Genomic DNA, 18,720 nt, shown 5'->3' on the forward strand with positions numbered 1-18,720 from the left:
GCATGGATTTGAGCCATTACCTTGAATTTACAGCCTCACTGGGGGTTTGCCCAGATAAAAGAAGCCGCACAGTGATAAATGGTTTTGGTCTCCATGTTTCCCAAAGCACAACACTGACTAACCGAGTATTTACAACTGGCTCACCTCCTCTGCTATCCCATCACCCTCCCTCAGACAGCATCGGGCTGCCTGTAAATCAAAGCTGTCACTGAGGCTAAAAGCCCTGATTCCCGGTCTGTGTCTGGGGAGGGCCCATCTTTCTAGAATATGCTCTAATGTGGATTGCGAGGCGGCACGGCTCAGTTCGACCGCAGGCCGGGGGAATATGCAGACTCCGCAGAATGTCAAGCATCACATTCTGTTTCTCATCTCATCCCCGTATCTCGCACCGCATCCCTATCTGATGGCGGCACGGTGCTGTTCCTGTGTTTATTGTGCAAGACTCAGCGCGGACCCCCTTGACCCTCACGCACTCCCCGTCGTATATAGTCACACATGTCTGTGTTTAACATAAGACACACTTGTACATAGGACACACATACAAGTGCATATACACCCACACACAGACATGGACGCATACCCTCATTTGTGCTCAGACAGACACATAGGCGTGCACACACACATACACACACACTCTAAATCCTATGTGAAGCAGTGTTTATTATGGGTAGCAAAGCGATGGGCTGTAGTGAGTGTTGCTGACGTCACCCCTGTGCTGAGGGAGCAGGCTGATTAGCTGTATAGTGGAGCAGAGAGGCTTGGGTTTCACCGGCTAATGGTGGCTGGAGCTGCACGGGTCTGAACCATGGACCTCTCCGTTTGTTTTACTACTTACTTTAAAACCAGCTGTAGCCTCTCCCTGCGGCGGTGATTATAGCTGAATGTTGGCCCTGTGAATGTGTTGCTCATAATCAAATTGAACAGTTTTACAAATTAAAATATTTCACATGCAGCTTGTGCCTTTCTGTCTCTCAAAATGTAGATGTTTAGGAGGAAATAACCAAAGGCTTACTGTGTTTCAACAATCACACAACCTCCACCTTACTAATCATTGTCGTATTTCTCTCTCCTTGTCTGTCTCTCTCAGATGGGTTGAAGGCTTATACAGCTCCAGTGGGTCATGTCATGCACCTGTCTGGCATGCCTGTCTACCTGAATGACTCCACCTATGACGGGAGCATTGAGCAAGGGTGAGATATTCAGCAGCTCTAGGCTTTTCACGTTTTCATTTTTATTTATGAGTAAGCATCTCATTTCCATACTTTCTCATAAACTGCTCCCCTGAATTTAGTTTAAATGGAAATTTATGGAAGCACCTTCTTTTTGTAAAGTGCAAAACTGTTTTGGCAAACATGTTCACAACAAAGAGCCCAAAATATTAGGGCCAACAATTTGGAATGAACTCTGGCTTGGTCAATAGAATACCAAAAGCAGCAATATTTTTGGTATTCTATCAAGCCAGACACTCCACACACTCCCATCACATCTGTTAGTACTGAACCGGGGCCTCCCTTAGCCAACACTTTTCTTGAAAGTTTATTTTGGTGTCCACCTAATCGAAAGAGAATGACATTATTTGGACACAATTGCAGAGGGATTTTTTTATTTGCTGAGGGGGAGTTGTGCTGTGTTTCCTGGCCATCGGGATAAACCAGGAACAGGGGGTTGGGGGTGGTGGGGCGGGTTTCCACACTCACATGGGCCTGGTTAATGGGCCTGAAATGTTTTGCTAGTGGGTGAGCTAACACTTTTGACGCAATCCAGACGTATTTGCAGCAGGTGTGTGTGTGTGTGTAAGAGAGAGAGAGAGATAGACTGAGAGAGCTGGAGGTGACCCATTTGGTGACCCTGTTGTGTTGCTTTGTCTGTTTCTGTCTGTGTGTGCATGTAGGTGAGAGAGAGAGAAAGAGAAATAGAGAGAGAGTGCAAGAAAGAGGGGAAGAGGTCATATGGAGTTAGCGTGTGTGTGCATTTATGTTTATGCATCTTTGCATGCCGATACATGGCTGCATCTGCTCCAGTAAATAGCGAGTGACAGGCAATCTACAGTCTCTAGCGCAGTTTGCATGTTTCTGCATACACAGCTTATAGAGTTACACATCAACCCATGAACTAAACTGTGTGTGCAGGGTGCAGTTTGGAGGCCTGGGCCAGCTGTGTGATGGTGTCCTGGGAGGGGATGACTTCATAGAAACGAAGGAGCTGAGGGTTTGGCCCGGGTACGACTACCTGGGCTGGAGCCGGGACACCCTTGGGCAAGGCAGTGTGGACATCGAGTTTGACTTTGAGAAAACACGCGTCTTCCACACCATGCAGGTAAAGAGAGAGGAGGGGTGTGTGTCTGTGTGTGTGTGTGTGTGTGTGTCTGTGTGTGTGTGTGTGTGTCTGTGTAGATGTGTGAGATTATTTGGTATGCTTGGTATGCAGGACGTTATGTCGTCATCATGGCATCTCTCTGTGTGTGTGTGTCTGTCACACACACATTTTTGTGAACACAATAAGCCAAGAACAATACATGACAGAAACTTTAACTTACACCAGAGGTTCCCCTTATAGAGCAGATGATCTGATTAGTTTTTGGAGTACTTTACTGCAAAATTTGCATATTAATGAGGAAAAAAATATTTTCTTGAAACTACTATAACTCCTTAATGCTTTAAGATAGAGTTCAAATTAATACCGCCCATGTGTTATGTGAAGATGTGTTGTTATGTTGACATAGAAGTGTTTGCTAATTAATGCATTAATTGGCTTATTTAATGACTCCATTAGCATAAGCTTAATACATCATGGTGATTATGGTGGGACATTAGGCAGCTCAAGTGCCTCCAGTTTCTTTTTGCATCTGCTGAAACTCCTTCTAAAATCCTCTTGCACCAATCATTCCATTTGACGTGTGTTTGACCTTTAAAATGAACTGCAACAATAGACTTAATGTTTGTTTAGTTTTTCAGAACAATAGCTTCGTTAGACTCCCCTCTCACTAGTAGCCTTTTGTCTGGAATAGCTCTCCAGCCATCTAATTAGATTTCATTTGCTGTTGTTTATCACGGGGACAGTGTGTCTGTGCTTGGCTTTTTGGGTGCCACTGAGTTGCATCACAGTCTGTTTGTGCGTCTGTGTGGTTTCTGGGGTTAGTCTGTGGAGCAACATGAGGAGATATTAATATGAAGCAACCCAGTTTGAATTATGTCTGTGTTGTCTCATAGGACAAGAGCTGGAATGTTGGTTTGGGTGGGATGTTCCCTATACATGCACATATTGAACTGTGTGAATTCCCAGTCAGTGTCATAAAATGATGAGCAATCTTTTTTAGCCTATGGTTGGTATATGGGTTTTGACTACTGTACGTTCCAAAATTTTATGTTTTCCCGGGAATTGTGGATTGCCTCATGTAAGTCATCTAAAGCTTTCATTCCTCAGCTCTTAACGTGTTCATTATTTTCCTAGTACTTCACAGTTACCTCTTCAAATGGTTCCCAGTGGTGTTCCTGGTGTTTTCCCGAGGCTTATCCTGTTTTTCCTTTCTTTTCCCCAATGATTTTCCCACACTAATCTTAGCTGACATATACCACTATGCTGGCCTGGCAGAACGGATATGTCAGACACACAGGTCAAATAAATAAAGAGCAGGAACCTGAACCTAATTCTGGCTCTTGTCTCTGCAGGTCATCGTTCCTTAACCTGCGCCTAATCATTCTCCCATGGGGGAAATACGCTCTCTGACCCGTGTCAGTCGAGACCTGTACTTCCTACAGGTCCTTTAACATAGTGTGGCTTGTTTCTTCCACATGGGTCACACCTTGAAGGTTCAGTTCTTCCCTTTGGGATTGCGAGTGGAACTTTTTCTGTATACTCATGTGCCCAAATATGGAAGACGGGGCAACTAAACAAAGCGATCACAGGGAAAACCGTACTGGAGGTTAGATTTGTGGTGAAATAAGGTAAACATAATGAATGCAGTGCAGGTCAGTGGTGTGCACTCCCTGAAGGAGTAGTGGATTACCCAAGCTCTGTTGACTTATTACAATCCCTCCATCCACCCCACCACCACCATCGTACACCCCCCCCACCCCCCCACCCCCTTGTGCCCCTTTCCAGATAGAATCAGTTACACGTCAACTCCTGCGTCTGGTGCAGCTGTTCCCCCCGTGTCTCAGCTGTGTGTGTGTGCATGTTAAGAGTGTTGCCGTGCTCGTCCACATGTGTATTGTGTTAGAGAGGCTGGCCCTGCAGTAAGTGTAAGGTTAATAGCCAACCTGTCAGAGCAGTCTTTACATCAACCCTTCCCCAGCGGAGGGGAAAAACCCACCCACCGTCTCCCCCTCCGCCAACTTAATTCTCTATCTCTCTCAGATCTATAGTTTTGACCTCTCGCTTTCTCGTTTAAACACCCTCCATCATCCTCCCCGTCCCTCTCTCCTCTCTCCTGTCTGCTTTTGTTCTCCCTCCTGCTTCCTTGCTCTCTAACCAGCCACAGTGACGCCTCGTATATCAGATCAGCTTTTATGGATCCGTCTCTCTTTGGCCTTCCCCTGCTTGTAAAAACAGGGAAGATGCATTCTCTCCTCCATCATTCTTCTATCATACACCCTCCTCTCTTCCCTGCTGCGTTCTGATTTTGCTCATTTGCAGTCCCGCTCAGCTCTCAGTCGTGCCAAAGCAATTAAGCCTGAGCAGGATGAGAACGTGTTATTAATTTTGTGTGTTAATTGAATCTCTCCCCGACTCTCCACGCATTATGAATGATTAAACGCCAGATTTAAAGTTTCCCAGATGTTTGCAAAGGCGCCAAGCTAATTCCGATGTGTAGATAGTGAAAAGATTTTCTAATCCCTTGCACCTCTTTTCCCCTTCTGTGCTCCTCACACCCCCAACACCCACCCACCTCTCTCTTTCCCCCCTCTAGGTGCACAGTAACAACCGCCACACACAGGGCGTGCGAGTCTTCAGCAAGGTGGAGTGTCTTTTTAAGCCTAGCATCCTCCAGCCCTGGTCGTCTCCTGCGCTCACCCTGCCTGTACCCCTGGAGGATCTGAAAGACCCCTCCTCTCGGCCCATCTCCCTCCCCCTGGGCGGTCGGCCGGCTCAGATCCTTCGCTGCAAGTTCTTCTTCGCTGACCGCTGGCTGCTCATCAGTGAGATCTCCTTCTTCTCTGGTAGGTAGTGGAACGAGGTTTGAATTTTTTTTTGTTAAACTGTGAGATATGTGTTTCTTCGGGTGTTGAGAGGCATGCGGTTTTCTATAGAGGTTTTTTGCAGTTGCGTCACAGATCTCCTAGCAACCACATCTGGCGACATCATGGAGGCCCATGGGAGAATTGAATAAGTAATGCCTAAATTCATAACAACTGGACTAGAAAAAGAGAAAAGATTGTTGTGATGTGGGTCTAGGTCAACTCAGTAATGTTATAAGTAAAAGTGAATAGTCTGACACCAGAAATTATCTTCTTTAGCTTTCTTTAGTCTTTAGCCATAAAAAACAAAACAAAACACTGAGTTGTAGCTTGAGAAGTATCAGCTCAGTTAACCTAAACAAACTGCTGTTTTTTGTCTTTCTTTGCTAGCTAACTAGCCAGCAGACTAATTTTGCAGGCCAACTGATATTAATGTTAGCACTTTTAAGATAGATTAGCTAGGCAAGACAGTGATGGTTAGCTGACCAGATACGAGTGTTATCTCGCTAATAAGCTGATATTATCTCAGCACAAAATCAATCAAACAATCAGATCGGTGGGGAAATTATCAATTCCCTGTCAGAAACAGCGCAGAAATGAACCACTATTGAATTCTGTTGAGATGAAATTGTGGGTTTAGAAATGCAACCAGCTGTTCACAGCTATTGTTGCTCAAGAGCTGAGGACCTCCAATATGGCCGCCAGAGGGTGTGTTACATCACCTGAAAGCACTTTATATGCAAATAATTTATATTCATGGGGTCTCTCTCTCTTTCTCTCTCTCTCTCTCTCTCTCTCTCTCTCTCTCTCTCTCTCTCTCTCTCCCCTCATCCAGAGCCGTTTGGGGAGGGTGACACAGAGACCAGTTCCCTTCCTCCACATCTTCCTCGCCCTCCCCCTGCCCCCCCCACCACTACCTCTCCTCCTCCTGTCCTCCACACCTCCTCCATCCCCACATCCAGCTACAACTCCTCCAACACCACCGCTGGCCCTTCCGGTGAGTCCTACCCTTCTCCTCTTCCTCTTTGTCCTTCTCCTCCCCTCCACCCTCCTCTTTCTGTCATCCTTTTATTATCCTTTTGTCCACCACCCAGTCTCGCTCTGCTGTCCCCTTTCATCACCCACCACTATCCTTCTCCCACCCCACTCCTTTCTAGCCTCTCCCTCTCTTAATTCCCCTGATCTCTCCCTCATCACCTCTTGCCTCTGCCCCTCTCTCTCTCCAGTTGTGATGAGTGTGAGCATGTCGGCAGTGTGTCTAAGCCATGTGTGTAAAGCAGTGCCAAGGGCAGGCAGTGCCAGAGGAGGCCCATGTCTGCCTTGCCTCCCCTGTATCATGCGTTCTGAAATCCTTTGGCCTCAAGCCAGTGTTCGCTCAACCCAAGACACTGCACAATGCTTATCTTAGAGATTTCATTGTACGAAAAGGGCAAGGCAATCTTGGTTTAAAATTAAAGGTCAGAAGTTTGAATTTATCATTCATACAAAATAAATGTATTTTCTCATTCTGGCCTTATAATATATTCAGACAGAGAGAAGGTTGGTGTAAACTTTTTGGGGATTTTTTTTTTTAGTGAGATGAATGAAAAAGCTGCTCAAGTCAGGCTCCTGCTGTTCATGGTTCCTCTCCTCGTCACACTCTTCTGAGTCTTCGTCACTTCTCTTCTCATTCGTTCCCCTCTGCTCCTTCTCCATCCCTCGCTCCTCCAGAACCCCCCACCACCACCTTCACGACGGACACCACTGGTAACGGCACGCTGTCAGGTGAGAGAGAAAAAGAGAGAGAAAGAGAGGGAGGACGAACCGAGGGAGGGGCGCTGTAGCTACATCCGGTTTGGCCTTCCTCCAGCATCTTAAACTGTCCCACCGCTCAGTAGAGAGTATGAAGTATATTGGAGGAGGGATTATGGGGGCAGGCTTTGGCACTGGGCTCTGTCCCATGGGTTTGGAGATATACAGCCGTAGGAAAATCACTAACACAGCTATAGTACATGGTATTTATGTACAATAACAACTTGGTTTCCTGTGGTCTCACAAACTGCATGTTTTTTGGGAACAGGCTCTATTCTACACAACTAGACAATAACAGGGTTTTAAAAAGCTGGAAATGGTTTGCTGTGGTGTGAATGCTGCTTTGTCTCTGTTATTGGCTGCGGTTGAGCGGCTTTGTTTGGGTTTATTTGGTACCCGCATGGTGCTGAACTAAGAAAAAGAGAGGAGGGGTGGGGGGGTTCTTCCAATTGTGGTGTGTAAACTGTTGGCTGTCATAAATCATGTGTGTGTGGGTGTGTGTGTGTGTGCGCGTGCGTGTGCGTATTTGTGTACCTGTGTATGTGTACGTGTGCATGCATGGGTGTGAATGCACCTATGTCCGTCCTTGAGTCTTTTTAGCTAACTTTAGCTCACTTGTTCCATAAAGAACAGCTTTATAAGTTTGTTTATGAGCAAAGTTTACACTAAACTGCACTGCGGAAAACTCTTTCATCCCTTATTCAAATGAAATGCCACATTTGATCTTCGAGGGGGGAGAAATAACTGTAGTCGCCATATTTATCAGAATCATCCAAAGTTGGTGAGAGGCAAAACAGTTTTCACATTCTGTTCTCCAAAGCACAGGGGGGCTTTGAGAGACTCTGTGGCATGAGCGGGCATACTGGATGCATACTCACACCGACAATCCCTCATCAGACATGCAGTAAGCCTGATGGAACTATGTGGGTGTGACACCAACGAGTTTGTGACTATGCAGACGGCGCTAATACATGCAGACTGAACAGTGCATTAACTCAGACTAGCATGGACATTCATGCACACATAAACACATAGAGAAATTGGCCAAGTTGCACAGTACTCTATGCACATGCACATCACATCAGACCCAAAATTAACAGTTTGTTTCAGGCGATTGTACTACTGTGGAAAGCACACACACACACACAACCCATACTTAGACTATACATTTCATCCTCTATTTGCCTTCTCCAGGGCCTGATTTTGCTGCTGTGACTCCAAGGGGGGGACTTCCTGTAGCCAAGGACGACAGCAGCAACACCGCTATTCTGATTGGCTGCCTGGTGGGCATCATCCTGCTGCTGTTGGCTGTCATCGCTGTCATTCTGTGGAGGCAGTACTGGAAAAAGATATTGGGCAAGGTGAGTGAACAGGAAGGCCACAGTCTGGTGCGCGTGTGCACCTTTTCTGCTTAACTGTGAAAGCAGCCGTCCCTTATAGCATATGGCATGTTGGCTGTAGATTTACTGTACGTGCAGGTTTGCAGTGCTGAAGTTTGGCAGCCTTAGACAAGTTTAAATGATTATGAGCAGCCTGAGGATAGTAGAACTAACAAAGGCAAGAGCCAGACAGTTGGCAAGATACTACCCAGCTCCATCTGGCTGCATAGTGGACATCTTGATGTATTTACCCATCATTGTAAAAAAATTAGAAACTATTTACGCTATTTGAACACAATCTGCTTAGGGGATTCAAATAACTCCGCCTCTGCCCCCCCAGGCCCAGGGTAGCCTGTCCAGCGACGAGCTGCGTGTCCACCTGTCTGTGCCCTCGGACAACGTGGTCATCAACAACACACACAGCTACTCCAGCCGCTACCAGCGCATACACACCTTCCCCGACGACCGCGACCGTGACAGGGAGGGAGAGGGAGAGTACCAGGAGCCCAGCGCTCTGCTCCGGCCACGAGACCACCGAGACAGCACCGGTAGGATGAAAACACACACACATATGAACACACAGTCATTAAATGCCCGTGCCGAAGAGATATACTTTATCTTCTGGTTCGCTGTGTTCTTGCAGAAGACCTTAGTCAAAAACTTACACGCAGCTTCATAGCGTGAGAAACACTGACATACGTGCTGACATGCAGTAAAACTCACCATATGTTAAATAGATGGAAACACAAATTGACATATAGTCAACCACAAACAGAGAGGCATGGAGTCAGCGAAGAATATGTCGTGAAACAATGTAACTCTCAACATGTACAGAATATCAAATTTTAGAGAGATTATTGTGGTTTGCCCCTGATTGCTTTGTTTGCGTGCTTGTGTCAGTGCTTTTGCAACCTCAGTTTGTTGATCATATCAATAAGCAAACTCATTTAGAAAGGAACAAAGCAGGAGAAAAAAATGTGGCGTGCATTTCAAGAAAGAGCTGGTATGACAATATGTTTCACAACACCAAACAAAACAAAATCAAACCAAACACCCCACTAGGAAGAGTGACTCCAAGAAGATGCACAGCGCAGAGGGGGCACAAAAGACCTATTGTTCTCAGAAAAGGCAAGAAAAAGAAAAGAGGGAGGTGAAAAGGGAGGGGGGAAAAGAAGGGTAAAGAAAGAAAAGGCATTCCTTTAGTTGCATTGCACCACAGGAGGTCGGCATGCTGTCTTTACTAGGCGCCTGTGTGAGTTTGAAATAACATGAGTAACAGAAACATTATTCCATCCATTGGTTCTTGTTATGCTTGGTCCTGGCCTGAGTTTTGTTAACCTTGCCTGTTCCTTGCTATGCTGTTCTGTTCTATGCTCCATTTGTCAGTGCAACCCCTCCATCCTCCCCCACCTCCTCCCTTTGTATTACAATGGATATGCTAACAGTGTCCTGCTAATGATTGTGTTATTGTCGTGTTTTGTTGTGTGTACATCATGCCACCTTGTATGCTGTGTGTATGGACCATATCATGTGCGTGTGTGTACCCTGCTTGGTCCTGCGTGTGTATGTGAATGTGTGTGTGTGTGTTATGTGTGTGTGTGCCCTCCCAGCCTTGCTGTTAAACAACCCAGCCTATCACCTGCTCCTGTCAGATCAGAGACAAGGCTCGAGGCCCCTAGCCGTCCCCAGCACCACTCAGGCTCAGGAAAAGAGCCTCAATGTGCCCCAGGGTAAGAGACCTCAGACTGGGCAGACACAGTCAGGAGGAGCCCCAACCTGCCTACCAAGGGCTGGGGCCATGCTATTAGCTGTAGACAGCCTAGTACCGCTTTCAAGACTCCAGAGGTGGGGACTTTCAGAATTTTGATTACTTGAGACTTGACTTAATGCATGAAGAGAATACTTGAGACTTGACTAAAGTCTTGACAAAAGATCTTGTGTTTGTGTAAATTACTTAGATTGAAGGTTATGAGATTTATTCCACCAGACAGCTTAATTTAAATTCTGTTTTCTGAATTTGTATGGAATGATTGAATATATTGAAGTTGAAATTATAGAAATCAAACTCATGATGCACTTACCAAGGTTTTATCCTATTAAAACGATTCTGCATTGAAAAGTCCTAGATATTTTGTTTTAAGATATTAAATTGATACTGGACTGAATTTGTTCTGACTTGACTTTGTGTTCCATATTTAGACTTGAGACTTGACATTAATGACATGGACGTGACTTGGACTTTACTTGGTGTTCTACATTTAGACTTGGGTCTTGACTTGAGACTTGCGACCTCAAGACTTTAGGCTGACTTGGTCACACCTCTGCAAGACTCAAAAAAATCTATTTTGCATGCGTATGACTTTGATCACAACCCCTCCTGTCACTCACTCAATTACTCACTCTCTCATTCACTCACCACTCACTTTTTGTTTAAAACGTATATAACAGTTTGCCTGAAAGGGATGCGATATCTTTCCATTCACAAAACAGGCTTAGAGCAAAACAAAGCTGTTATTTTCCACACCGTCTTTCCTCTCTCAAAGTAATCTTGCCATCTCACCTGCCCTGTATGTCTCATCCTCCTCCTCCTTCCATCCAGCCTGTGGTTTGGACAGTGACCTGGAGAAAGGTTTCCCCCCTACTCAGGAGGAGCCTCCTCCGTACCCCGGCTCCCCTCCCTACCCCTCCCTGTCTCCCCCCGTGTCCCCCCCGATGCCCCCCAGCGTCCCCCACTACGCTGAGGCAGACATCGTGAGCCTGCAGGGCGTCAGCGGTAACAACACCTACGCCGTGCCGGCCCTGACCTCGTCGAGCCCCGGGGCCGACGCCGCCCCGCTGCCGGAGCTTCCACGCCAGTGTCTCATTTTCAAGGAGAAACTGGGAGAGGGCCAGTTTGGAGAGGTAAGAGAAAAAGTCTGTGGTGTGTGTGTGTGTGTGTGTGTGTGTGTGGGCGCATGTGTGTTAATAGTGTCTGTGTTTGTGCTGTGAAAGGTGCACCTGTGTGAAATCGAGAGCCCACAAGACCTGCCCAACCTGGAGTTCCCCTTCAATGTGAGAAAAGGTCGCCCCCTTCTGGTGGCTGTTAAGATACTGCGCCCCGACGCCTCCAAGAATGCCAGGTAGGTCTGTAGTGCCACGATAGAGCCGAGTCCGTACTTCGGCCTTGGAATAGCTCACAGTTTTTCTTTCTGCATCTAGAGCTTGTTTCCTCTGTTCAGTTATCTGCAGGGTTCCCACTGGTCAGGAAATTTCTGTAATATCATGGAATTTGCAGTCAGGGAATTTGATAGTTTTTTGAGAAGTATAGGGAATATCAGGGAATTTTACAAATGGGTCACTTTGCAGGAATACACCAAAATGAATTTTACAATTTGTTTCACACATTCATTGCATTTGACGGTTTTAAACTGTTTTCTCCACTGTTTATCTCCACTACAATAAGCCCGACTGTAGTGGAAACCTGTTTACCCCTTTAGAAAAACAACATTAACAACCCAGGAAGGAACAAAATGTTTTAGGTCATGGAAGTGTTCTGACTTAGTCATAGAAAGTCATGGAAAAGTCACAGAATTTTACATCAGGGAGAAACCTGTATCTTCATCGTTCACTCTTGAACCCTCCTTTGCTCTATCCCTCCCTCTAAGTCTGCTAATTTTCTCATCTTCGCTATCCCTCCTTCTCTCCGACTTATGTCTCACTCCTCCATTCTTTTGTCCCTCCCTCTCAGGAATGACTTCTTGAAGGAGGTGAAGATCCTGTCTCGCCTGAAGGACCCGAACATCATCCGGCTGCTGGGTGTGTGTGTGAGCAGCGATCCTCTCTGTATGGTCACCGAGTATATGGAGAGCGGAGACCTGAACCAGTACCTGTCCCACCGAGTGCTTCTGGACAAGACCGGGCCCTCGCACAACACCCCAACCATCAGGTAGCACACACACACATGCAAAAACACACATGCAAAAACACACACGTTTAGTCATGGTTTGGATTTATTTACTATTCCTTCTGTCTGCCTCTCCCCCAGTTACCCGGCTCTCATCTCAATGGCCAGTCAGATTGCGTCGGGCATGAAGTTCCTGTCCTCCCTCAACTTTGTCCACCGGGACCTGGCGACACGCAACTGCCTGGTTGGCGGTGAGAGGGGCGAGAGCGGAGGGGAGCGCGGCGGCGAGCGTCCCATCAAGATAGCCGACTTTGGCATGAGCAGGAATCTGTACGCTGGAGACTACTACAGGATCCAGGGCCGGGCGGTGCTGCCTATACGCTGGATGGCCTGGGAGTGTATACTGATGGTGAGAGGATGGGAATGTGGGTGTGTTAGTGTGTGTGTGTGTGTGTGATTGTTGCTTTATGTTGTGTTGATAGTAGTAGATGGATTGATAGATAGTTGATAGATTTTTTTGAGTTAATGATACACGCATATTGTGAAAGAAAAACAGTTTACCTGCTTTATTCTGCTGTAGTAATCACGAATGAGACACTTGCCCATCACAATTTCACAAGTTCTCCATCAAAATTGTATTATTTTCACTTTATAATAACATTTTTAAATTCTTGTTTACATTCTAGCAAGCCAATGCCATTGCTAAGACATAATTCTTTACAGCCATACTTTGTTGTCATTGAACCTTTATTTATTATATTGTATCATGGGTTGTATTGAATTGTATCATGAGATAAGTATATATCGTCCCATTCCTACCTGCCATCCCTTGCTAAATTTGAACAAATTGGCCTCTTATGATGATGATGATGGTGGTGGTAATGATGATGGTGATGACGGCAATGATGATAACAGTGGTGTGTCGGTGTATTCCCAGGGTAAGTTCACCACAGCCAGTGATGTGTGGGCATTCGGCGTAACTCTGTGGGAGATGCTGAGTGTTTGTCAGGAGCAGCCGTACTCCAACCTCACAGACGAACAAGTCATCGACAATGCTGGAGAGTTCTTCAGGGACCACGGCAGACAGGTACACACACACACGCACACACAGTCTGCTGTAGGGATGTGCACAAGCCCCTTAGCCCATGTAGACTATTCAGTGTCTAAATGAATATTCAGATATTCTCTGTGTGCAAAAATTTACAAAAGTCAAAACAGATTATGGACTAAAATAATCAGGTGGTCAGGTGAATTGAAGACTCTAAACTGGCCATATGCGTGAATGTGTTTGAGATAGGCCTGGGCAAAATATCGAGCTACAAAGGATCCTGTTGACTGGGAATTATACAGGTATTTAAGGAATTTGTCTAAGACCAAAACAAGAAATGCTAAATCTACTTATTACAAAGACTGCCTCTCTCAAGATTTCCATAATCCTAGACAGTTTTGGAACCAAATCAACAGTATTCTTAATAAATCTAACAAAAGTTCCACAAACTCGATTAGAGTCAATAATGAAATTGTTGGTGATTCTTCAATTATTTCTAAAGCGTTCAATACTCACTTCTCTTCTATCTGCAGTTTCTCCTTATCTGATTCTTCCAGCACTGTCGGTTCTTCTAACAATACTACTGGTAGCAGCGCTTTTTCCTTTAGAAAGATTTTACTTGTCGAAGTTCAGCATGTTATCCGTGAATTGAAGGAGGGTAGTGGTGCTGGTCCTGATGGATTGGAGGCCAAGTTTATTAAGCTTGCCTCTCATATATTGATTCACTTGCTGACTTATTGTCTTTGTCAACTTGTATGCTTCCATCCATCTGGAAATGTGCCAGAATAACTCCACTCCATAAAGGTGGTGATCCCCTAGATCTTAATAATTAGAGGCCAATTTCGGTTATTAACGCTATTGCTAAAACTTTTGAGAAGCTCATTTTTAATCAGTTATCTCAGTACATTAATGATTTCGACATTTTATCGCAATCCCAATCTGGCTTCAGATCAAATTTCTCCACTGCTACTGCTCTCCTTAAATTTACTAATGATGTGTCTTCATCCTAAGGGTCAGCTCACTGGTTCAATCTTTGTTGATCTTACCAAGGCATTTGATATGGTTGATCACTACCTACTCCGTGATAAGCTCTATTCCATTGGTGTAACTCAACAGGCTTTACTTTCGTTCAATGCGTATCTCCATAACAGACGTCTGTGTGTCATATTTCATGGTAGTCAGTCTGAATATTTAGTGATGGAAAAGGGTGTGCCCCAAGGTTCTACTTTGGGGCCTCTCCTTTTCTCTATTTTTATTAATGATCTCCCGCAAATTTGTTCTGTCATGTCCATTTATATGCTGATGATACTGTTATTTATACATCTAATTCCAGATGGATGGAAGCATACAAGTTGACAAAGACAATAAGTCAGCAAGTGGATTTAATGAGAGGCAAGCTTAATGCCTCTCATTAAATTCAAAGTTCATTGCAATTTGATTTCAGTGTTGTACAAAACTGGTTTCACAACAACAAACTTTTATTGAACAAAAAGAAGTCCTGTTGCTGTTTGGTACTAGATATAATCTTACTCATACATGCAATGACCTGCGTATACATTTTTATGATGGGTCACTACTAGAGAAAGTTGGTCTTAAAATATTTGGGTGACTGGATTCAGAACTTTCCTTTAGGCCCCATATTGATTTTGTTATTAAAAAAATAAATTGCAGTCTGAGCACACTATATCGTTCAATAAATTGTTTCACTTTTCAGGTAAGAAAAATAATTGTTTCTCAGTGAGTATTACCTATACTTGATTATGCAGATATTGTTTATCAGAACACCTCTGAATCACATCTGTGTCCTCTAAATGTAGTTTATAATAGTCTGTGCAGATTCGTTTTGAGGTGTCCGTATCGAACCCATCATTGCTTTATGTATGAATTGCTTAACTGGCTATTGCTAAATTCTAGAAGGCATTTTCACTGGCTGCAGTTTATTTTTAAATGTATTTATTTAACTATCCTTCTTATCTAAAACAATACCTAGTTCCATACAGATCCTCATACACACTTAGACATGCTCAATATCCCCTTTTTTTTGTTTCTAAAGAAATTGGGCGTCGGGCCTTCAAATTCAAAGCCCCATCTGATTGGAATAGCGTGCCTAACTCTCTCCGTTCCATTTCTTCGCTTCACATTTTTAGGACATCACTATTTGCTCATCTTAAAGCAACTTGTTCTTGTTTCTAATTGTGTTTAATTCATTATAAAGGGTTTGTGGGGTGCGGGTGGGTTGGGGGTGGAGAGGGCGTGGGAGCCTTTGTATATGTATTTGTACGTGTCTATGTGTATCTGTAATTTTCTTTCGGTTGTATTGTAGATGTATTTGTGTTTCAAGGACGCCCTTGAAAACGAGATGATTCATCTCAAGGGGTTTATCCTACAATAAAGTTCAATAATATTTATTTTTGAGATGACACCAGAAGCCCTCTTGTGGCTGGTTTACACCCATAGTCATTATTCAGCTGTTTTAGCACTAAATAGTTAGTTACACCCTATTAAAATTATTTTAATGATGGATTATCCAAAAAGAGACCACCTGTTATGCGCTTTTTAATTCTTGCCATGCATTAGCCACATTAATAAAGGCTTTTTAATTTTTGTACATAAGGGAGTGTGCCTTGAATTTTTTTTCTTTTTGGATAATCCTGCATGTGTACCACCTCTCCATTGTTACGTCTACAAGCCAAAGCAGCGTTCCTCTCTTTTTGGGTTCTTACTTTAATGACGTTTCTCAATATTTAAAAACCAAATTACAAAAGGCTATGTTTATCCCCGCAAACAAATATTCAAATATTCATTGTTATGACATTTGCCTATCTGCCTATCACTACACTCACTCACCCACTAATCCCCATCCGCCTCTCTCTCCCTCCCTCTCCCTCCTCCAGGTGTATCTGAGCCGGCCGGCTGTGTGTCCTCAGGGTCTCTATGAGCTCATGTTGAGCTGCTGGAACAGAGACTGCAAGCTCCGCCCATCCTTCGCCCACATCCACTCCTTCCTAACCGAGGACGCCATGAACATGGTGTAGAGAGTGTGAGAGAGAGGGAGAGAGGGAAAATCGGAGAAAGAGAAGAAGACAGGCGACGTAGAGAGGGGAAATGTCTTGTACTTTTATATGTCCTTGCTACAGTGGGGCAGTGGCTAAACAAGCGTGGTGGCAGCGGAGGAGCACAGCAGAGGGGAGGGGCGAGTGGGTTGCTTGCTTGTATATTTTGTATTTCTTGGGTGGATGGGGCTGAGACACCGCTGGTTCGGTTTTCATTTCCACATCAGACCCCCCCCCCCCACCCTAAAGCCAAAACTAACCCCTGCTTTACCCCTTACATAGATAACAGTCCAAGCTACATTTCATAATGAATGTAACACAGTGGTTGGTGGCGGGTGCAGTCTGCATAGGAACTCTCTCTTCTCACATACTTAGGGTTTGTGTGACTAATGATAAATGCTGTAAAGTTAATGTTAGAGGATGTAGCAGAGGCTAAATGAAAGCAAATACTGGTAGTTGAATAACAATCATAGTGCCACGTTTTGTACTATGATCATAGTAAACTAGCAGATTAACATTTATGAAGCTACATTAATTTCTTACTCAGCATCTCATATACAACATACAGGGTAACGGGTGAAGGTGTACATGCGCTGTCATTTCTGTGGCCAAACATGGCACACACATTTCTGTGCGCAGTACACCCATCTTCCAGAGATGGCACTGCACACACAGGGGTTGTTGTCTTAGTATTTATAGTATGTATACTGTACACAGTTAAATCAGTGAATCTCAGATTACTCCCAGCTCCAGCCCATCCGGCCCAGTATCAAGTATCTCAGACACAAAAAAACATTGCTCGACTCAAAGTCTATGAAAAAAACCTCACACTCAGACATGGCTGGTAGCTAATTTGGCTATCTGGAACCAGAGTGATGGGATATCTTCTCTTCTTGTGTGTAGCTCCCCTCGTCGACCCTCTACATCTCAGCCCCATGTCCTTATATTTAGTGGAGCCTCACTCTCCACCAGTGACCCACATCCACAGCTGTATCTGTATCGTTATGGTGGACTAATGTGAAATGGAGTGGACCAGACATCAGCAGCCCCCTTTCTGCAGCGGGATTATGGGAAGTTTGTTTCTCAAGGTGATGACTCAACCACAGTATGACGGACATTTTGAACCAGCGTACTCACCACACATCGTCCTGGGAGCCTCAACCCCGATGTAGTCAAAGAGTTCAAGAACTTTTTAAACCCCTTCTTTGGGCTACAGAGAGAAGCGTCTCCCTGGTGGCAAACAGACCTGTCAGACCCGAGGAACCAGGGAAGGAAGAGCCAGATCTGCTACTGCCAATGAGATGTGACCAGCAAACTGGAATGGCTTTTCCAAGCAGAGAGACAATGCTGCCACCTAGGGCAGTGGAAGGGACATCTTCAGATGCGCCTGCTCAGACTTTTGAGTTTTGGCAAGGCTGTATCTGACTGTGACCCAGACACAGGGATAGATGTAAAATTCCACTACCAGCTGCACTTTAAATCCTACATGTATCCCTGGCCATGATGAAATTCTTCTTTGTAAGGGGTCTGATATAATTCCTGTCTATGTGGATTCTAATGCGTTTTGCTTAGTCATTTCAGATATTTGCCAAGGGAGAGAAAAATGTATCACAGATGTATTTTAACAAGGTCACAGTCTGTCTGCTTTTTTTACAATCCTCCTACAAGGCATTACTAACCCAATGGATGTAAAAAATTATTAAAAAGTGCAATGGCACCATTTCATCTCATTCTCATTGTATGAAACCATATGTTCTGAAACTTAGGCCTCATTATGGCCCTGAACTATGTGTTGAGATTTGTTTACTCATATCTAATAATCTATATTGCTCATCCAAATGTATTACTGTATTAAAAAAATCATTTTTATAGTTGTGGCATTGCTCAAAAGATAAATGCTGGGAGTCCTGATTTTAGTGTGAATATCAACGTAAACCTCTGCATTATCCCATTTAGTACACGAAGCTGACCGCGGTAGAATCGATCTACCCTACTGATTGTACAGAACTGAGAATCAGTCCAGTCTGAGATTATCAAGATTATCAATACATGTTTACTGATTGAATGAGTGTAAATGGTTGTGCTATTTGAATACAGTATGTGCGTCTCAATCATTTTTGATACACTGTAGTTCGACTAAACCCATATTTTTATATATACTGTATGTACTTAGACACTCCTTGATGTCTGTGATTTCGTCCTTTTGTGTCTTTGAAGCTGAACCTAATGGTGTGTACATAATTTAAGGACAGAATTGTAATTTCCTTCACTAATATATGGAAAACTCTTTGTTATATTTGGGGTCTCTTGTATCTCTGTAGAAAGCTTGCTACCTTGATGCCATTGTAATTCATTGTGTTGTCTATTTTTGTAGATGTTTTAATAAAGT

General features: G+C 44.3%; 1 protein-coding gene across 4 annotated transcripts; it reads left to right on the forward strand.

The window, feature by feature from the left end:
* Positions 1–1,092: 1,092 nt before the first annotated feature.
* On the forward strand, positions 1,093–18,719 carry LOC139644545 (epithelial discoidin domain-containing receptor 1-like). Of its 4 annotated transcripts, none has more exons than XM_071519935.1 (14): positions 1,093–1,190; positions 2,130–2,316; positions 4,910–5,159; positions 6,013–6,174; positions 6,888–6,941; positions 8,163–8,329; positions 8,688–8,895; positions 9,958–10,077; positions 10,947–11,248; positions 11,339–11,466; positions 12,075–12,272; positions 12,372–12,639; positions 13,168–13,317; positions 16,173–18,719. In XM_071519935.1, the coding sequence occupies exons 1-14, from the start codon at positions 1,126–1,128 to the stop codon at positions 16,311–16,313; spliced, it is 2,400 nt and encodes a 799-aa protein (XP_071376036.1). In that variant the 5' UTR covers positions 1,093–1,125; the 3' UTR covers positions 16,314–18,719. The 4 variants fall into 4 exon arrangements, with proteins under 4 accessions (XP_071376036.1, XP_071376037.1, XP_071376040.1 ...); XM_071519936.1 differs by having other exon boundaries at positions 10,000–10,077; XM_071519939.1 differs by lacking the exon at positions 9,958–10,077.
* The last annotated feature ends 1 nt before the right edge of the window (position 18,720 follows it).

The sequence above is a fragment of the Centroberyx affinis genome, unplaced genomic scaffold (assembly GCF_046629955.1).
Source record: "Centroberyx affinis isolate AG114_WGS23_722 - 3 ecotype Tasmania unplaced genomic scaffold, CSIRO-AGI_Caff_v1 ptg000751l_1, whole genome shotgun sequence".
In the NCBI taxonomy this organism is placed as follows: Eukaryota; Metazoa; Chordata; class Actinopteri; order Beryciformes; family Berycidae; genus Centroberyx; species Centroberyx affinis.